The sequence below is a fragment of the Colossoma macropomum genome, unplaced genomic scaffold (assembly GCF_904425465.1).
Source record: "Colossoma macropomum unplaced genomic scaffold, Colossoma_macropomum, whole genome shotgun sequence".
Taxonomy (NCBI): Eukaryota; Metazoa; Chordata; class Actinopteri; order Characiformes; family Serrasalmidae; genus Colossoma; species Colossoma macropomum.
In genome coordinates, this window is record NW_023494790.1 from 36,685,700 (window position 1) to 36,700,688 (window position 14,989).

The 14,989-nt window shown below is 40.0% G+C and overlaps 1 protein-coding gene across 1 annotated transcript; it reads right to left on the bottom strand.

Moving 5' to 3' along the window:
- Positions 1-713: 713 nt before the first annotated feature.
- On the bottom strand, positions 714-14,447 carry zgc:92313 (uncharacterized protein LOC436869 homolog). Its single transcript, XM_036573267.1, has 7 exons — positions 14,129-14,447; positions 13,983-14,006; positions 10,866-10,951; positions 6,212-6,285; positions 5,099-5,370; positions 2,173-2,333; positions 714-1,370 (listed from the first exon to the last, which is right to left on the bottom strand). The coding sequence occupies exons 1-7, from the start codon at positions 14,175-14,177 to the stop codon at positions 1,113-1,115; spliced, it is 924 nt and encodes a 307-aa protein (XP_036429160.1). The 5' UTR covers positions 14,178-14,447; the 3' UTR covers positions 714-1,112.
- Positions 14,448-14,989: the final 542 nt, after the last annotated feature.

Genomic DNA, 14,989 nt, shown 5'->3' on the forward strand with positions numbered 1-14,989 from the left:
GTGCTGCTCCGCCGTGTCCTCGGTGTGCTGGTGTGAGTGGATCAGACACAGCAGTGCTGCTGGAGTTTTTAAACACCTCAGTGTCACTGCTGGACTGAGAACCAAAAATATCCAGCCAACAGCGTCCTGTGGGCAGCGTCCTGTGACCACTGACGAAGGACTAGAGGATGACCAACACAAACTGTGCAGCAGCAGATGAGCTATCGTCTCTGACTTTACATCTACAAGGTGGACTGACAAGGTAGGAGTGTCTAATAGAGTGGACAGTGAGTGGACACAGTGTTTAAAAACTCCAGCAGCACTGCTGTGTCTGATCCACTCAGAGCAGCGCAACACACACTAACACACCACCACCACGTCAGTGTTACTGCAGTGCTGAGAATGATCCACCACCCAAATAGTACCTGCTCTGTGAGGGTCCATGGGGGTCCTGACCACTGAAGAACAGGGTAAAAGGGGGCTAACAAAGTATGCAGAGAAACAGATGGACTACAGTCTGTAACTGTAGAACTACAGAGTGAAACTATATGGTCAGTGCAAAAGTGACTGATTACAATTGGGGGGTGGGGGGTGGACCGTAGTTTTTCATTTTTGGCTGAAAATGACTTGAAAGTAAAGAGTTGACCAGTCAGTGCCCTAGATACGTATGGGCAGGTGCTTCACTCTTAAAAATGGAAAATATTCTCAAAAAATAGAGAGTTTACAGTACAAAGTTTCACTTTATAAGACTTTATTTACAACAACTGATTTAAAACATTGTAAAAAAGCCAGTTACATTCAAAATACATGGATATATTTTTTTTAATAAATATTTGATCCCATATTGTTCTTAAACTGCTAGATAATTTTCCTTATAGTGGTGTCAATTTAAGTTCCTTGACTTTCCATAATGTACAGTTTAAAATGTGCAGACATCATATCAGTTGTGACTAAATTCATTACTGTTCTCTAATGTTTATCAGACAAACTACGCTAGTCATGAGAAATTTATCCAGTGGACGCAAAGACAAAGTAAAAAAATGAACAATAATCACAGTTTGCATTACCTCTTCATATCTGGCTGCCCTGAGCTTTATTCATTTTTCCTTCTTTTGGTATTATGCAAGGTGAATTTATCTCAGTAGCTGTGCCATGGTCAGTGCGAGTATAGTCCTGGTCAGCATTATAACCCAGCCAGCCCAGTTCTGTCCCGTTCCACTGTAGAGTCGGAGTCCCTTTACGTTGGTCTGGATGAAGGTGGAAAACGCAGACACCCTGGCGTAGACCCCTGGCCGGTTGGGCTGAGCGCAGCCCAGACCGAAACTAACAATGCCAGCCTGGAGCCAAGTGCCATTCGACGACAGACACACCAGTGGACCACCAGAATCTCCCTGAACGAACACACACACACACACACACACACACACACACACACACACACACACAAGTACACGGGAAAGAGTTAGACGTTTGCTGACACTGATACTGACCGGCCACTTTATCAGAAACCCCTCTCTTGTAGCTCCACCTCGCTGGTGTACAGTTAGACACTCATCTGTTGATGCACAGTTTATCTTAACCATTCTCTAATGCTTCATCAGGGGTCAGTTTCTAACCACAGTCACCACCACTCAAATAATGTCTGGTCAGCGACTGACCAATGATTAGAAACTGACCAATGATGAATTGGGTAAAGGGGACTGATCAGCAGCAGATGATTCAAAGTCTGTAAGTGTTCACCTACACAGTGGACCTGTAAGGTAGGTGTTTCATATGCTAGTAAAAAAACGCACAAGAAAGGTGTTTCTAATAAAGTGGCCAGTTAGTGGAAGTACAAGGTTGGTGTTTCTAATGAAGTGGCCAGTACGTAGAAGTACAAAGTAGGTGTTTCTAATAAAGTGGCCAATGAGTGGAAGCAAAAGGTAGGTGTTTCTAATAAAGTGGCCAAGTGAGTGGACGCACAAGGTGGGAGTTTCTAATAAAGTGGATGGTATAATCCTATTCTGTCATTTTGTAAACACATTGTGAACAGTAAAACATAAATTAATAAAATCAATCTTACTGATTACATATGAAACAAAAATAAGAGAGATGCATTGATGGTTTCAATCATAAAAGCAGAACAAGCATGTCTGTGTGGCTCAGCTATGATGACAGTGTTCCCTCTTTCAATAAACAGATATCTCCTCTCACCTGGCAGGAGTCTTTGCCCCCCTCCTTGAAGCCAGCACAGAGCATGTCATAGCGGATGTTAACTTCCTCAGTGGGTTGGGTCTGAAACATTTCCTGACAGGCAGATTGATCGATGATTGGCACTTGCACCTGCTGCAGCGTCCCCACCCCCTGCAGAGAGACTACAGCCACACAGAGACTGAACATTGATGCACAGACAGGCTGAGAGTTAACAGTTAACAGACAACAGACAACAGACCCATACAGTCCAGCCGGAGTCTGACTCTGAAGATCAAATTAGACTGACTGTGTTTATTAGTACTGTGTTTTTATCCCTTTTAGGTCTATAAAACCACCTGATATTATACAGATTTATAGTCAATGTATGCATTCGGCAGACATTCTTATCCAGAGTTTAATCACGTTATAGATGAATTAAGAGTCTTCCTGAGTACCGTTATTGGTGTAGCATGGTGTGCTTGCCTGGTTTTTGAAACGAACCCCAGTCTACTGTGAGGAGGAGTCACATTAGTCTAGCATTAGCCTTTACGGAGGCTGAACTCTGAAGTCCAGCAGGGTTAAAGGAGCAGTAAAAAAAAAAATTTCCCACTTTTCTCAGATGCCAAGACATGTTTGGTGTCCAAATTATGCTTTTTTAGGTTTAGTTCTTCAGTTTTAGTTACAAGGCTAACATTACTATCTTTACTGTTAATATATTCTCAACCAGTTTAAACTACATCCAGCTCTTCATTAAGGTCGCGTAGACTGACGATGTGGTTTATGACGCAGTATGATGTCCTGTGGACTACAAAAATATAAAAAACTTCACTGTTTGACTGAAGGCTGCAGGCGTTGGGTGACTATCAACATGTTTGTTAGCAATGTAGCTCTAGCATTTAGCTAAAGAAGCTAAGGATGCATCCCAATTGCACACTTAATACTAATAGTAACACTAGCACTAACTAGGGTTCGAGTATGCTGTATAGCTACAAGCGTCAAAGTTGAGTATACTTAGAAATGGTGTGTAAATGTGAGTTCATCTCAAATCTGTTAAATATTCAATAAAAAACAAATATGTTCTATGTATTTATTTGTTAGCGTTTCTGTAAGAAATTTGTAGACGCACGTAAATTCGTTAGCTTGCCTCACCAGCCATCTAGGCATAGAACAGCTTTCAGAAGCAGCTAACTTGCTAATAATTAAGCAATAGAACACTCGAGGTTGTGTGTTATCTCGAAATAACATCACGGCTGTGATTTGGTCGCCGTAGATCATCACAGCCGCGATGTTATTGGCGATAACACACTCCTCGAGTGTTCTATTGCTTTAATACAACAGTTAAATAAATACAGTAATAAATTAATAAACTGGGCCGTGAACGCGGCGTTTAATATGTTTTAATGTTCGCAGTTCCTTCACCAAATTATAGTTCCTTAACGAGCAGCTGGTTGCTACGCCAGAGCAACGAACTCCGCCCACTCGCTGCACAGTCTGCTGTAAGCCTCGCCTTTTGAAGTACAGACTGAGCCATAAAACCGCTGAAATATCAAGTTCAGCTCAGTTTTGTCAGTTTTTGCCAGATCATTATTAATGTTGTTTTGTTCCAGCCAGTCTGTAAAGCATCTTACAGCCCATTTAGTTTGGCGAATGGTGTTGGGTTCATTTCTGGCTGATTCCAGGTTGTTCAGCTGTTCTTCTGTCACAGCTGCCAACTGAAAAGCTGCTCAGTGGTGATGACAGTTTGGGAATTTAGTGTCGTCTCATCTTCAGAGTCTGACCAAATCGGCTGTCGGTCAAATGTGATCTTAAAAGTGTCCATTTTCTGTTTGTGGCAAAGTAAGAAGTAAAAATGTTCAAATGGCTTCAGTGTCTCCTATAGCTGTCAAAGTCGTTGCTTAGCAACAGCGTCTCAGCGGAGTGATACAGTGTTTGTGAAAAACCCATGATGTTATGGTGAAATAACAGCACGGTTAGAACGCCTCTCAACCAATCAGCTCGCGTGGCCAAAACTAACTGTTGTATAATACCTGATAACAGGTAACTATTTTATTTGGACACTAAATGTGCAAATTTGATTTTTTGCCATATCATTCCTTTTAACAAGATACAAACAAGATAAACATGTAAAATGCAACCAAATGTAATTTAGCTTAAAGGCAACATAACACAAAGCACATCAGTTCTTTTAACATGTGTTAGAAGAACTGGTGTACCAATAAGAAAAAAGAGCTAATTAATATAAAACAATATTTATATTTACTTTGTGAATTTCTGCTTTTGAGTTTAAAAGGTCCACATGATGGAAAACCAAATTTTCCTCATATCGCAAACAGTGTGAAACTTTCAAAATGTATTATTCTCTCCCCAGTTGAAACAGTCTATATAAATATTTAAAATAACCCGTTCTGAATTGATATCACAAAAACATGTATCACATCCTCTAAAAAAACAAACATTAAGACCATTTTCTGCTAATTTTCAGCAAAAAATAAAAATGTACAGAAGTGTGTTCTCAATAGAGGGCAGCCAGTTAGACAAAAGGTTGTTTACACACACATCGGTCTTAAAGGCACAGAAACAATAACGCCTGTTTTATTATAATTGATAATGAAAGGTAGGAAAATAGTCATTAAAAATGATTTATGACCATTTTTTGTACATAAAAAACTAAATGAATGTCATTAAGTGGTTCTTAAAATAAAATACAAAATGTAGTCCCTTAAGAAATCTAAGAATTGTGAACTGACAATCTTATCAGTCAGAAAAGCACTATTTATCTAAAACTACTGTAGTCGAATTATATCAGCTAATATTACCTTTACAGATGCTCAAAATCAGCATCTGTGACTAAATTTTAATATCACACAATATTCCTTCCTCTGAATCCTCATCTGAACCTTCCTCTGTTCTCCTCAAGTGCTCTTCATGACCCCGTCTCAGCACTCACCTCCGTCTCTGATGTCGCCCCAGCCGGTGATGGTGCACATCGTGCCTGCGGCGAACTGCACGTCCGAGTCTGGCACGCAGATGGGCTGGATGTGGTCAGACCAGACGACTGGCGTGGCCAGCTGCACCAGAGCGATATCCTGGCCAAGCTGCGGGTCTGTGTAGCCATACGGGACCAATATCTGTCTGATATCATGGGCTGATTCGTATGGGTTCCAGCCGCTCTGGGTCAGCCGACCGGCGTAGATCTTGTAGGAAGATGTGTCGGACGGACTGAGAAGAAAAGACGAACAAAACGTTAAAGAAAGTCTTCCTCAACTAACTTAATGCAGCTAATGATGAACAAGAAGGCACTTTTACATAACACTACTGGGTTGTTACATGCCGTCATTTGTTATCAGCAATGCTGGACTTGGAAGAAATATCCTCTTAAGGAAGCAAATGAGCCGGAATAGAGAAGGACAGCAGGCATGATGTGATGGGCCATAAGTATAACATCTCAATATCAAGTACATTGATGCCTTAGTAGCTAGCTAGATAACTGTCATGTTCCACCTTAAATGATTACACCATTTAAGTTGGAACAGGAAAATTCCAACAAGAAGCTGGTGAATATATCACATATCACTGAAGAATTAGGGGTGGGTGATAATAAATAATTGCCCCCTCTTTGAAGGCATATGATGCCCTAAATGTAACTAAATCCCAGCAGTGAGGAGCTGAACTTTACCCTCCTCTGCTGTCACTGCAGACTGGCAGGGTCGCCTACAGAGCAGCGCTGGTAGCTGTTAATGAAGTGATGCTCTTTTTATTTGAGGGTCCCATTTCAGAGGGAAGATTTCAACCACGACCCCTTATAACTCAGTTCCAAGGGGCAAGGAGACACTCGAAAACTAGGGGTGGGGTAAAAAGAAGAAATGGGACTGGGCCTTTGTTTTTCTGAGTTTCATGAACAGGAAAACCACAGTGCCACATTTAAAAGGCCATACTGTGACGTAATCAATCACGATAATCATAACATATCGTCATATTGGCCACCTCTAGGTCATTAGACAGAATGAAACCCTGTAAAGACAGATTGAAACATCTCCAGAACAGACACCTCCAAACTCACTTTGGGAAACAGTGAGCTGCAGACAGAACCCAGTCTGCGGCGATGAGTGTTCCTCCACAAACATGAGAAGATTTCTGAAGAAAGAAGAAAACACAAGGAGAAAAGGGTCAATTTACACTGCTATTTCAGGGTAATGAGGCCTACCGCCTATAAAAGTGCTAATCACCGATAGTAATTCAGCGATTAACTGCTTATGAAGGCAATCCAAAAACCAAGTACAGATAATACACAACACTGGAGTTTCACACAGAATGCAGATCTTTCACATGAAGGCACGAAAAGCTCTGAACAGTCGACACTGAGCCGCAAGAACAAACCACCCCTGTTCAGGAATCCATAAAGCCAAAACTAGCAAGTGATTTTAAACTAGTGATAAGTATGAATTTTCAAATAGTCCTGAAAGTAAAAAAGGTAATAGCAAATTAGCATTTTGATACGCAAATAAGCTTTTTTCTAATGTTATATGTTCACATATTGTAGAGCCACGAGGTGTCTGAAATCTATACTCCACCAGAGGGCAGTGTAGAGCCTGGGTCTTATGTATAAGTCAGAGGTCCTAATTTGTTTAGTCAAGGCGTGTCAAACTGGTGACCTTCCCGGGCCAAAGTGCTGTGGGATCAGTGTTTACTCTCATCTAATGCTCTGAATTCAGCTCATGAAGGTCTTGCTAATTAGCTCATCAGCTGAATCAGGTGTGTTTAATGAGGCAGTGTGCTGAAGTCTGCAGTGGTTTGGCCCACGAGGACTGGAGCCTGACACACGTGGTTTAGTTCAATGAAAGACTACAGTAGTCGGCTAAAGACTACAGCACATCGGACAAAAAAGCATCATTAAACAAAAGTTTTACACTCCACAACAGAATTACTGAACAGATTTAACAGAGATTTAATGGAATAAAAGCTTCTACATCATTTAGTGAATCTATCATGTTCAGTATCAGCTAAATAACTCACCACAAACTCACTACTTTCAAGTTAAGTTGCGTTGTGACTAGGTTAATAACGATAGCTGAGGTGAAAAAAAGACTACATTTGTTTATTTTAAAGATTTTAGATTGACGAGTGTAAATTTAAGCCATGTCACCTACTATGGGTTTGTGGTCTGGGTTTAATATAGCACAGTAATAGATGAAGCAGTGTCACTGTTTTTGGTGGCGTCTGCCCAGTGTGTGCTGTAGCCTTAAGAGTCATATTCTTTTTTTTATCCACGTTTTATGATTTATATATATCAATAACAATTATATATATGGTTGCAGATTACAACTGAATCCCCCTCCCTCACCCCTCCCTTTCCAAGCATGTAGTAAAACCTACAGTGGCCAACAGGTTTTCTGCCTTCGCCTGTCCTGATTTTGATTTGCTTCTTCGTGTTTTTGCTTCTTTGCCGATGAGGATTCGCCCTCTCTCGCTTTCTCTTGAGCTAAATAAAACATTTGATCCTCCATTTGTCAAAATTTGGGTTCTTAAACTTCTCACAACACAAAGTCGTTAGCCAGCAATGGCAGCAACCATTGTTACTACTTCTTTTTTCCCCACCAGAGCCACAGCGGCACCAATTCAAAACGCTGCTTCAGCACAAAAGCGAGAAAGGCGCCCTCTAGAGCCAGCGTTTGGTTTGTCCATTCTGGGCTACTGTAGAAACACGGCGGCGCAACATGGCGGCCTCTGTTGGAAGAGGAGCTTCTCCCTATGTAGATATGAAGGGCCCATTCTAAGCTAACGAGAACACAATGATTCATAGTTACAGGCGATTATACACTAATGTAATATGGTTTTGATTATTATATTCCATTTCTGCTAGACGATCCTGCTAAATCTTACACACTGCACCTTTAAAATGCTTTTCAGTTCCTTTACATGACAAATGGTTGTACTGATATGCCCTAGGAAGGCTTTACAAATAGATATCTTTCTGCAATTTATATGCCTGACTGCATAATTATTTATTAGTAAAAGTCTACATTAAATTCAGTAATGGCTGCAGGGGAACATGCAAGTAGGAAATGTAACAAAATTATATGCTAGCAATTTATTTCTAATGTAGTCTGTCCACTCCTAATAAGCTGATATCTGAAGCCTAATCCTACACGCACAAATACACCTGACACATGAGGATCTTCTTACAGCAGCAGAAAAGAAAATATGCGCTGGTGGAATGTGGCCAGATCAGGCTGCACTTCCAGGGTTATGGTTGAGGAACAAAGAGGGCAAAGTAGACAGAAACTGAGGGGGTTTGTCATCGTTAAGGAGGAGTCAGACCAAGATTTAGCCGCTTCAGAAAAACAGGTCAAGTGATTACAAGAGCCCTGTAAGTGTATATGGAACGAGACGCTCCTCCAGTCTCAACCAAGGCTCCAAGCTTTAATAAGTTGTCAACAAAAGTGATTATGGAGAAAAGTCAGTGTGAAGACATGTTGTTTACTTAAATAAATAAATAAATAAAATAAAAAAAAAATAAAAAAACACTTTCCTGAACTGCTCTTTTTGTCAATCAGATCACATTTATGACAGGAGAGCACTGTTGTAGAGCCAAAGTTAAGCCAAACAGGCGGAATCAATTGATCACGTGACAGAGTTCAGGCCGTGATTAATCCAGGTTTAGATATTCAGGCCGTGATTAATCCAGACTTAGATATTCAGGCCGTGATTAATCTAGGTTTAAATATTCAGGCCGTGTTTAAACCAGGTTTAGATATTCAGGCTGTGTTGAATCCAGGATTAGATACTCAGGCTGTGTTTAATCCAGGATTAGATATTCAGTCTGTGATTAATCCAGGTTTAGTTATTTAGATTGTGATTAACACAGGTTTAGATAGACAGACTTTGCTTAATCCAGGCTTAGATATTCAGACTGTCATTAATCCAGGCTTAGATATTCAGGCTGTGATTAATCCAGGTTTAGTTACTCAGGCTGTGATTAATATGGGTTCAGATACTCAGACTGTGATTAATGCAGGTTTAGATACTCAGACTGTGATTAATGCAGGTTTAGATACTCCTGCCCACCAGAGTTAGATCAAACTAAGCCTAAAGTCAGGCAGGAAATACTGCATAGTGAGACAGAGTCCTGGATTGAGGTGGCTAACCTGCATAATGAAAAATATTAATATTACATGAACTTGATATTTGATAGTAAACACTCCCACTCCACCCCTCCATGACACGAATAAAGATGAATCAAGTTACTGGACAAAAACATAGTATGTTAAAAGATCCTATATTATTTTTACACTTTGCTGTGAGGCCCTAGGCTGTATCATATAGCCTGTATCCTTAATCAGGCAATGCTCAAGGGACCTACTATTCCCAGTCATAACACACCTGATCCACCAGGCAATTTTCCAGCCTTTCATGAGCTGGATCAGGTGCTTTGGGGCGGGGAGTCATTAAAACTGCTCGGAGCACTGGGGCCCTATGTTCTCAGGTGTAGTTTTGTAACAGGCACAGTAACGTGTTGGGCTGTAATCTGATTATAACCTACATTATCAACAGCACTGTCTTAGCAAGTTTTAAGTGGGGGAAATTTATCTAGCAATGCTGAGCTTGTGAAGCAACTTCGGTTGCTTGAAACCTAGATGAAACTGAACTGCACTTATTAGCTGCATGTAAAGTGTCTTGCAACTCACTTGGAACTCAGACGCAACAGTTACAAGTATCTTAACTTCGTGGAACAAGTTTCATGAAACAGCATATCAAAACAATGGTAACATGGCACATGATCATGTCAAACTACACACTTTCATACCATTTATTTTTCCAACAAGAAAATAAGTTCTGCTTCTAGGACAGGAGACATCAAGTAGGCTATGACTAACAAATATTTACAAAATTTTCAAAGGCAATTTATACATAGAACATACACACACACACTGTTGTCGAAAGAAAACCTTGTATCTCCATAATGAAAACTTTACAGGAGAAGGAAAAAAACTACTGTACTTTTAATGTAAGTCAATGGAACCAGACTTTTTTCCAAGTCATTTTGAGCCGTTTCTTTTGGTCTATTCATCATGAAATTCAAACACAAGGTAAAGGGCAAAGGGTATTTTCAGATCAAGTAAAAAAACTGAAAAACGACAAAAATGGAGATACGAGGTTTTCTTCTGACAGCAGCGATATATATAAATATAACTGAGTGCATGTAAACACACTATGTTTCAGGCAACTCACAGAACGCAGCTAGTTGCAAGAAAAGTTTTACCTTGTAAAGCCAGCCTTAGTCCAATCAGCACCAACCAAACACCCATGTTCTGTGACATCACAACTACAACTAACTCAGTCTGGTGCACTAAGTTTACATTTCAAGCCCCAGGCCAGAAAACTGAATGTGCTGGTCTTCCTGTCTACAAAAAATGGTCCATATTTTATAGAAACAAATCACAACTTATATCGCAGTCACACTAATGGTCAGAAAAACACAAATATTTTGCCCAAATTGTTCAGCCCTAGCTGGATGATCCCTCTGTTTTCCCTTACTCTGATAACACAGTTCTATCACCAAGAGGGGGTTACAAATAATCACAAAAATAATAAAAATATCATATAGTCACATTATAAACTGCTCTCAGGTAGCAGGGCCACCTCTGACACAAGCAGAAGGATGAGGAGCATTCCACTGTTTTTATTATTCCAAAGGAATTCCATTATTACAGTACCTGGATGTCCACCTGCCACGGCCAGTGACCTTCTGCAGCATCAAATCCTCCAACGATCCTGGGCAGTAGAGGCGGACGACCACATACTGAAACAGAGGTTTAGTAGATTATGAAAGTGCTATACTTTTTCCTCTGTGGTGGTTTTGCTTTTCAATTAACATCTCAAACACTAAAAATGGCAGGAAAATAAATCTTACTTTTACACTTTTACATACTGTAAACACAAAATCAAGGCCAAGTCATATAAAACTACAGTAGCTCAGGTCAAATTTGGAGGTTTATATAGTGGAGCAAGGCTTGTGTATACATGCATGCAGCACACACCCATTTTAGCACATGCACACACGCTTGCTCACACACAGCTTATCTTGTGTTGGTCACAGTTTCAGTGAAAGTGCTTGGTGCAGGTGAAGTTACATGGAAATACAGCTCAATGTACAAACTGTAGTATGTAAACATTCTTAAAGCTTCTAAACATAATATTCAAGTCCACACATGGAGCCACAAAAGCAGCCTGTTTTGAAGTGTTTTTGTGATGTCACGAAAACAAATTTATTTAAATATGCAGCAGTTTATATGCACCTCAAACATTCAGCCTACAGCAGCTGAAGTAAGGAGTGTTTCAGCCCATCCTGCTTTTGAATGGAGTACAGTACAGCACAGCCAATCAGAACAGAGCTCATTTACTCAGAAGAGCCTGTTTAACTCTAAAGGATAAAGAGAGATCATGTAAAAAGAACTCATGCAGGTTTTGGTACGTAAATCCAACCTAACATTATAAGTGGACTTCAGGGAAAAATGGGATACAGGCCCTTTAAAAGACACTTTAAAAAAGGACATACATACATACAATTTGGGGAAAAAAAGTATGTTTTTTTTTTATACAATTGTTTACACTGACTTGTATAACAAAGTATCCTCCCTGGCCCACTATGGACCATTGACTCCTCTTCAATACTGGCCTGAGGACCACTTGAGGTCTGCAGCCCAGTGCCTGCAATACCTAAAGTGAAGACTGTGATGACCCCTCTAGCAGCATCACAGATGATTTTATATTATATATATATTATATTAATATATATATATATATATATATATATATATATATATACACATAGATAAAAAACCCACACACACCCCATTTTTTGCCCGGCACCTGAAACACTTTCTATTTGTCATTCAAGACATTTACTTGTATTGTATAGCTTTACTTACAGACAGAGAGATTTTCCCCATTTTTACACACATTTTGTAAATTTAAACCACCTAAAGTGGAAATTTAAATTTAATCCCTGAATGAAGTTTAAATCTGAGTTTAAAGTAACGGTGCAACATAATTAAAATTAACACTTACAGAACATTTACAGTAAATCTAGATTAATTCAGGACTAAAGTGACAGTTTAAATGTACCCCTGATTATTTCTAAACTAGGTTTAAAGCTGAGTTCAAAAGGATTAATAGATAAACCTTGATTTAATCCAAGTTTAAACTACTTCCTTGTTGGTGGAACCCACCCTAAACATCATTCAGGTTTGGTGTGAAACGCTCTGTTCTAAAACTTACCGAGTCAGAACTGTTCACAGTGGTGGTGATAGGAACCAGACGTCCACCTCTAAAAGCTCCCTCACAGAAAGTTACTACATGAAATGGTTATGAATGCTGATGCCTTTTTATGACAGTTTTAACAAATTTATACCTTTAAGTCAATTCAGAGGTTCACGCAGGGCACTGTAAGTAGAGAAGGCACAATAACACTTTTCACCTCCGATAGTGAAACTGTGTGAAGCTGGTTTTAATTTCACTTCACTTAAGATGATCTGAAAGTAGGTCATCATGCTGAATCAACTCGATCACTCTATTAACCCCACAGGGAACAACTTCACACAGTGAGAGCGAGTACTGTTACAGGATCAGATCACATTCAGTCTCTTTTATTCTCTCTGATCTCCCTTTCAGAACTTTCTGCTGATATCGGCCTGATACTAATGTGCCACTGCTTACTGTGTGGCACTGCTTACTGCCACAGAGTAAGCAGTCACAAAAGAAAACTCATTCTTAAAGATTTGCTGCTATTTTACTATCATAAGTATTCCATACAAAACTCTGAAGTATGCGGGGGTAGACACTGCCTATTGTCCAGAGCCCCTGGCCACAACATTTCACATTTTTACCACAAAAAAAATGCAGAGCCTCCTGCCAGAGTGGCCGGTTGCCTTAGAGACTTTTTTGCATTCTTTTTTTTTCCTTTAAACAAACAAGTTTGGTCAGATACGGAACTCACTGCATCACATCAGAACATCAGATTTTGTTGGAATTGAGGGGTTCTCAACTTTTTTCATCCCCAATTCCAGCCATTTATCACTAAACAGCACGAAGGCCCACAGGAAAATTAAAAAAATAAATAAATAAATTTGAGGAATTTCAACACAGTAATTTTCAGGTGGCACAACATGGCATGGATATCACTGAACATTATTTTTTTTATACCTGAAATCAGGCAGAACGGTGGCAAACTAACTTAAATTTTTCACTCGCAAGTGAACAACAACTTCCGGGCAGCATATTTTGTTTCTACAAATTTAGACGAAGCTGCTTTACGCACTACTGTTGCATGACTTGTATTAATACTGTTTACTGTTTGGGAACATTTTACATTTCTTTCTTAGTATTAAGTCAATTTTTTTACACTGACTTTGATAACAAAGCACCCTCACTGGCCCACTATGGACCATGGACTCCTCCTCAGTACTGGCCTGAGGACCTCTGCAGTCCACTTGTGGTCCACAGTCCAGTGGTTGCTAATGTAATGAGCAGTTTCTCTACAATTAACCATTTAACACATTTCACACCAAACCACTCTGGATGACTCTGTTTACCTCTCAACCACTGAAGTATGCAGGAATTTTGAAAAATTGGTGGAATTCCCCTGCTTTGTGACAACACCCGTTGTAAAAAACGCCATATAAATAAACTTTGCTTGCTTTCGTTAAATTTAATTGAATGGCCAGTTTTGAAAAATCTAACTGGACTTTGAGGGCTGCGCTGTTCGGATAGCTCTACTGGACAAGGACAGCTGGTCAACACACACACACAATCACAGCAGGTCATTCACTCACCTTGTGCTTCACCTGTCCAGAGACCTAAAAGTGGCGCGAGGAACAGCAGAGAAAAGAAACAGAGGAACAGAAGCTCGTCAGTTCACACAGTCTGACCCTTAAACACCACTTACTGACCAGATTACATACAAATAACTCCAGCTAACCTGCCAACACCAGGAAAACAGCCCAGCGAAACCGAGCACACCGCATCATCCCCGCCCTACAGGAGAGCTCAGTCCCGCGCGCTCAGCCCTTCTCCAGGTAAACCAGGTAAAGATCCAGCCGGCTTGGACAGTTTTAGGGGGAGTTCTCAGTTAAGTGAGTATAAAGGCCACAGGAAGCCTCCGCTGACCCCGCTCTGACAGGGGAACCTGCTAATAATACAACTGTCCCGAGTTTCGATGAGGAGAAAAGCTGAGAACGAAACGAGTTTCACAGAGAAAAAAAACAACCGCCTCAGCCAATCACAGCACTTTCTGCGTCTCACCTGAACCGCCTGCGCTGCTCTCGCGCTACTCTCGCGATTTTGGCGACTAATGGGCGGCTCCACGAAAAACTACTTTTTTTATAGAATTTTTTAACAATGAAACAAAGAAATATGTACTCAGCTACTAAAGGTGGCATGCTGAATAATTTTGTAATAAGGTCTGGCTAATGTATTAATTTGTGGCCTCAATATATTAATTCCTGGCCTCAATGAAGTAACTCATATATAGTAATTTGTGGCCTCAGTATAGGAACTTGTGGCCTCGATATGCCTCAAAATATTAATTTGTGGCCTCAATATAGTAACTTGTGGTGTCAATATATTAATTCTTGGCCTTAATATAGTAATTTGTGGCCTCCGTACAGTAAGTCATGTCCTCAATATCTTAATTAGTGGGCATGCTTCATTAAAAAATAATTAACATATCAGTTCAGGGACTCCAAGGGACAAATATTGATTAAACAGTTAAAAATGTGCTTCAATATCAAATTTTTTAAATATTCTTTCACATGTAATACATTTTATGATCTGACTGCCA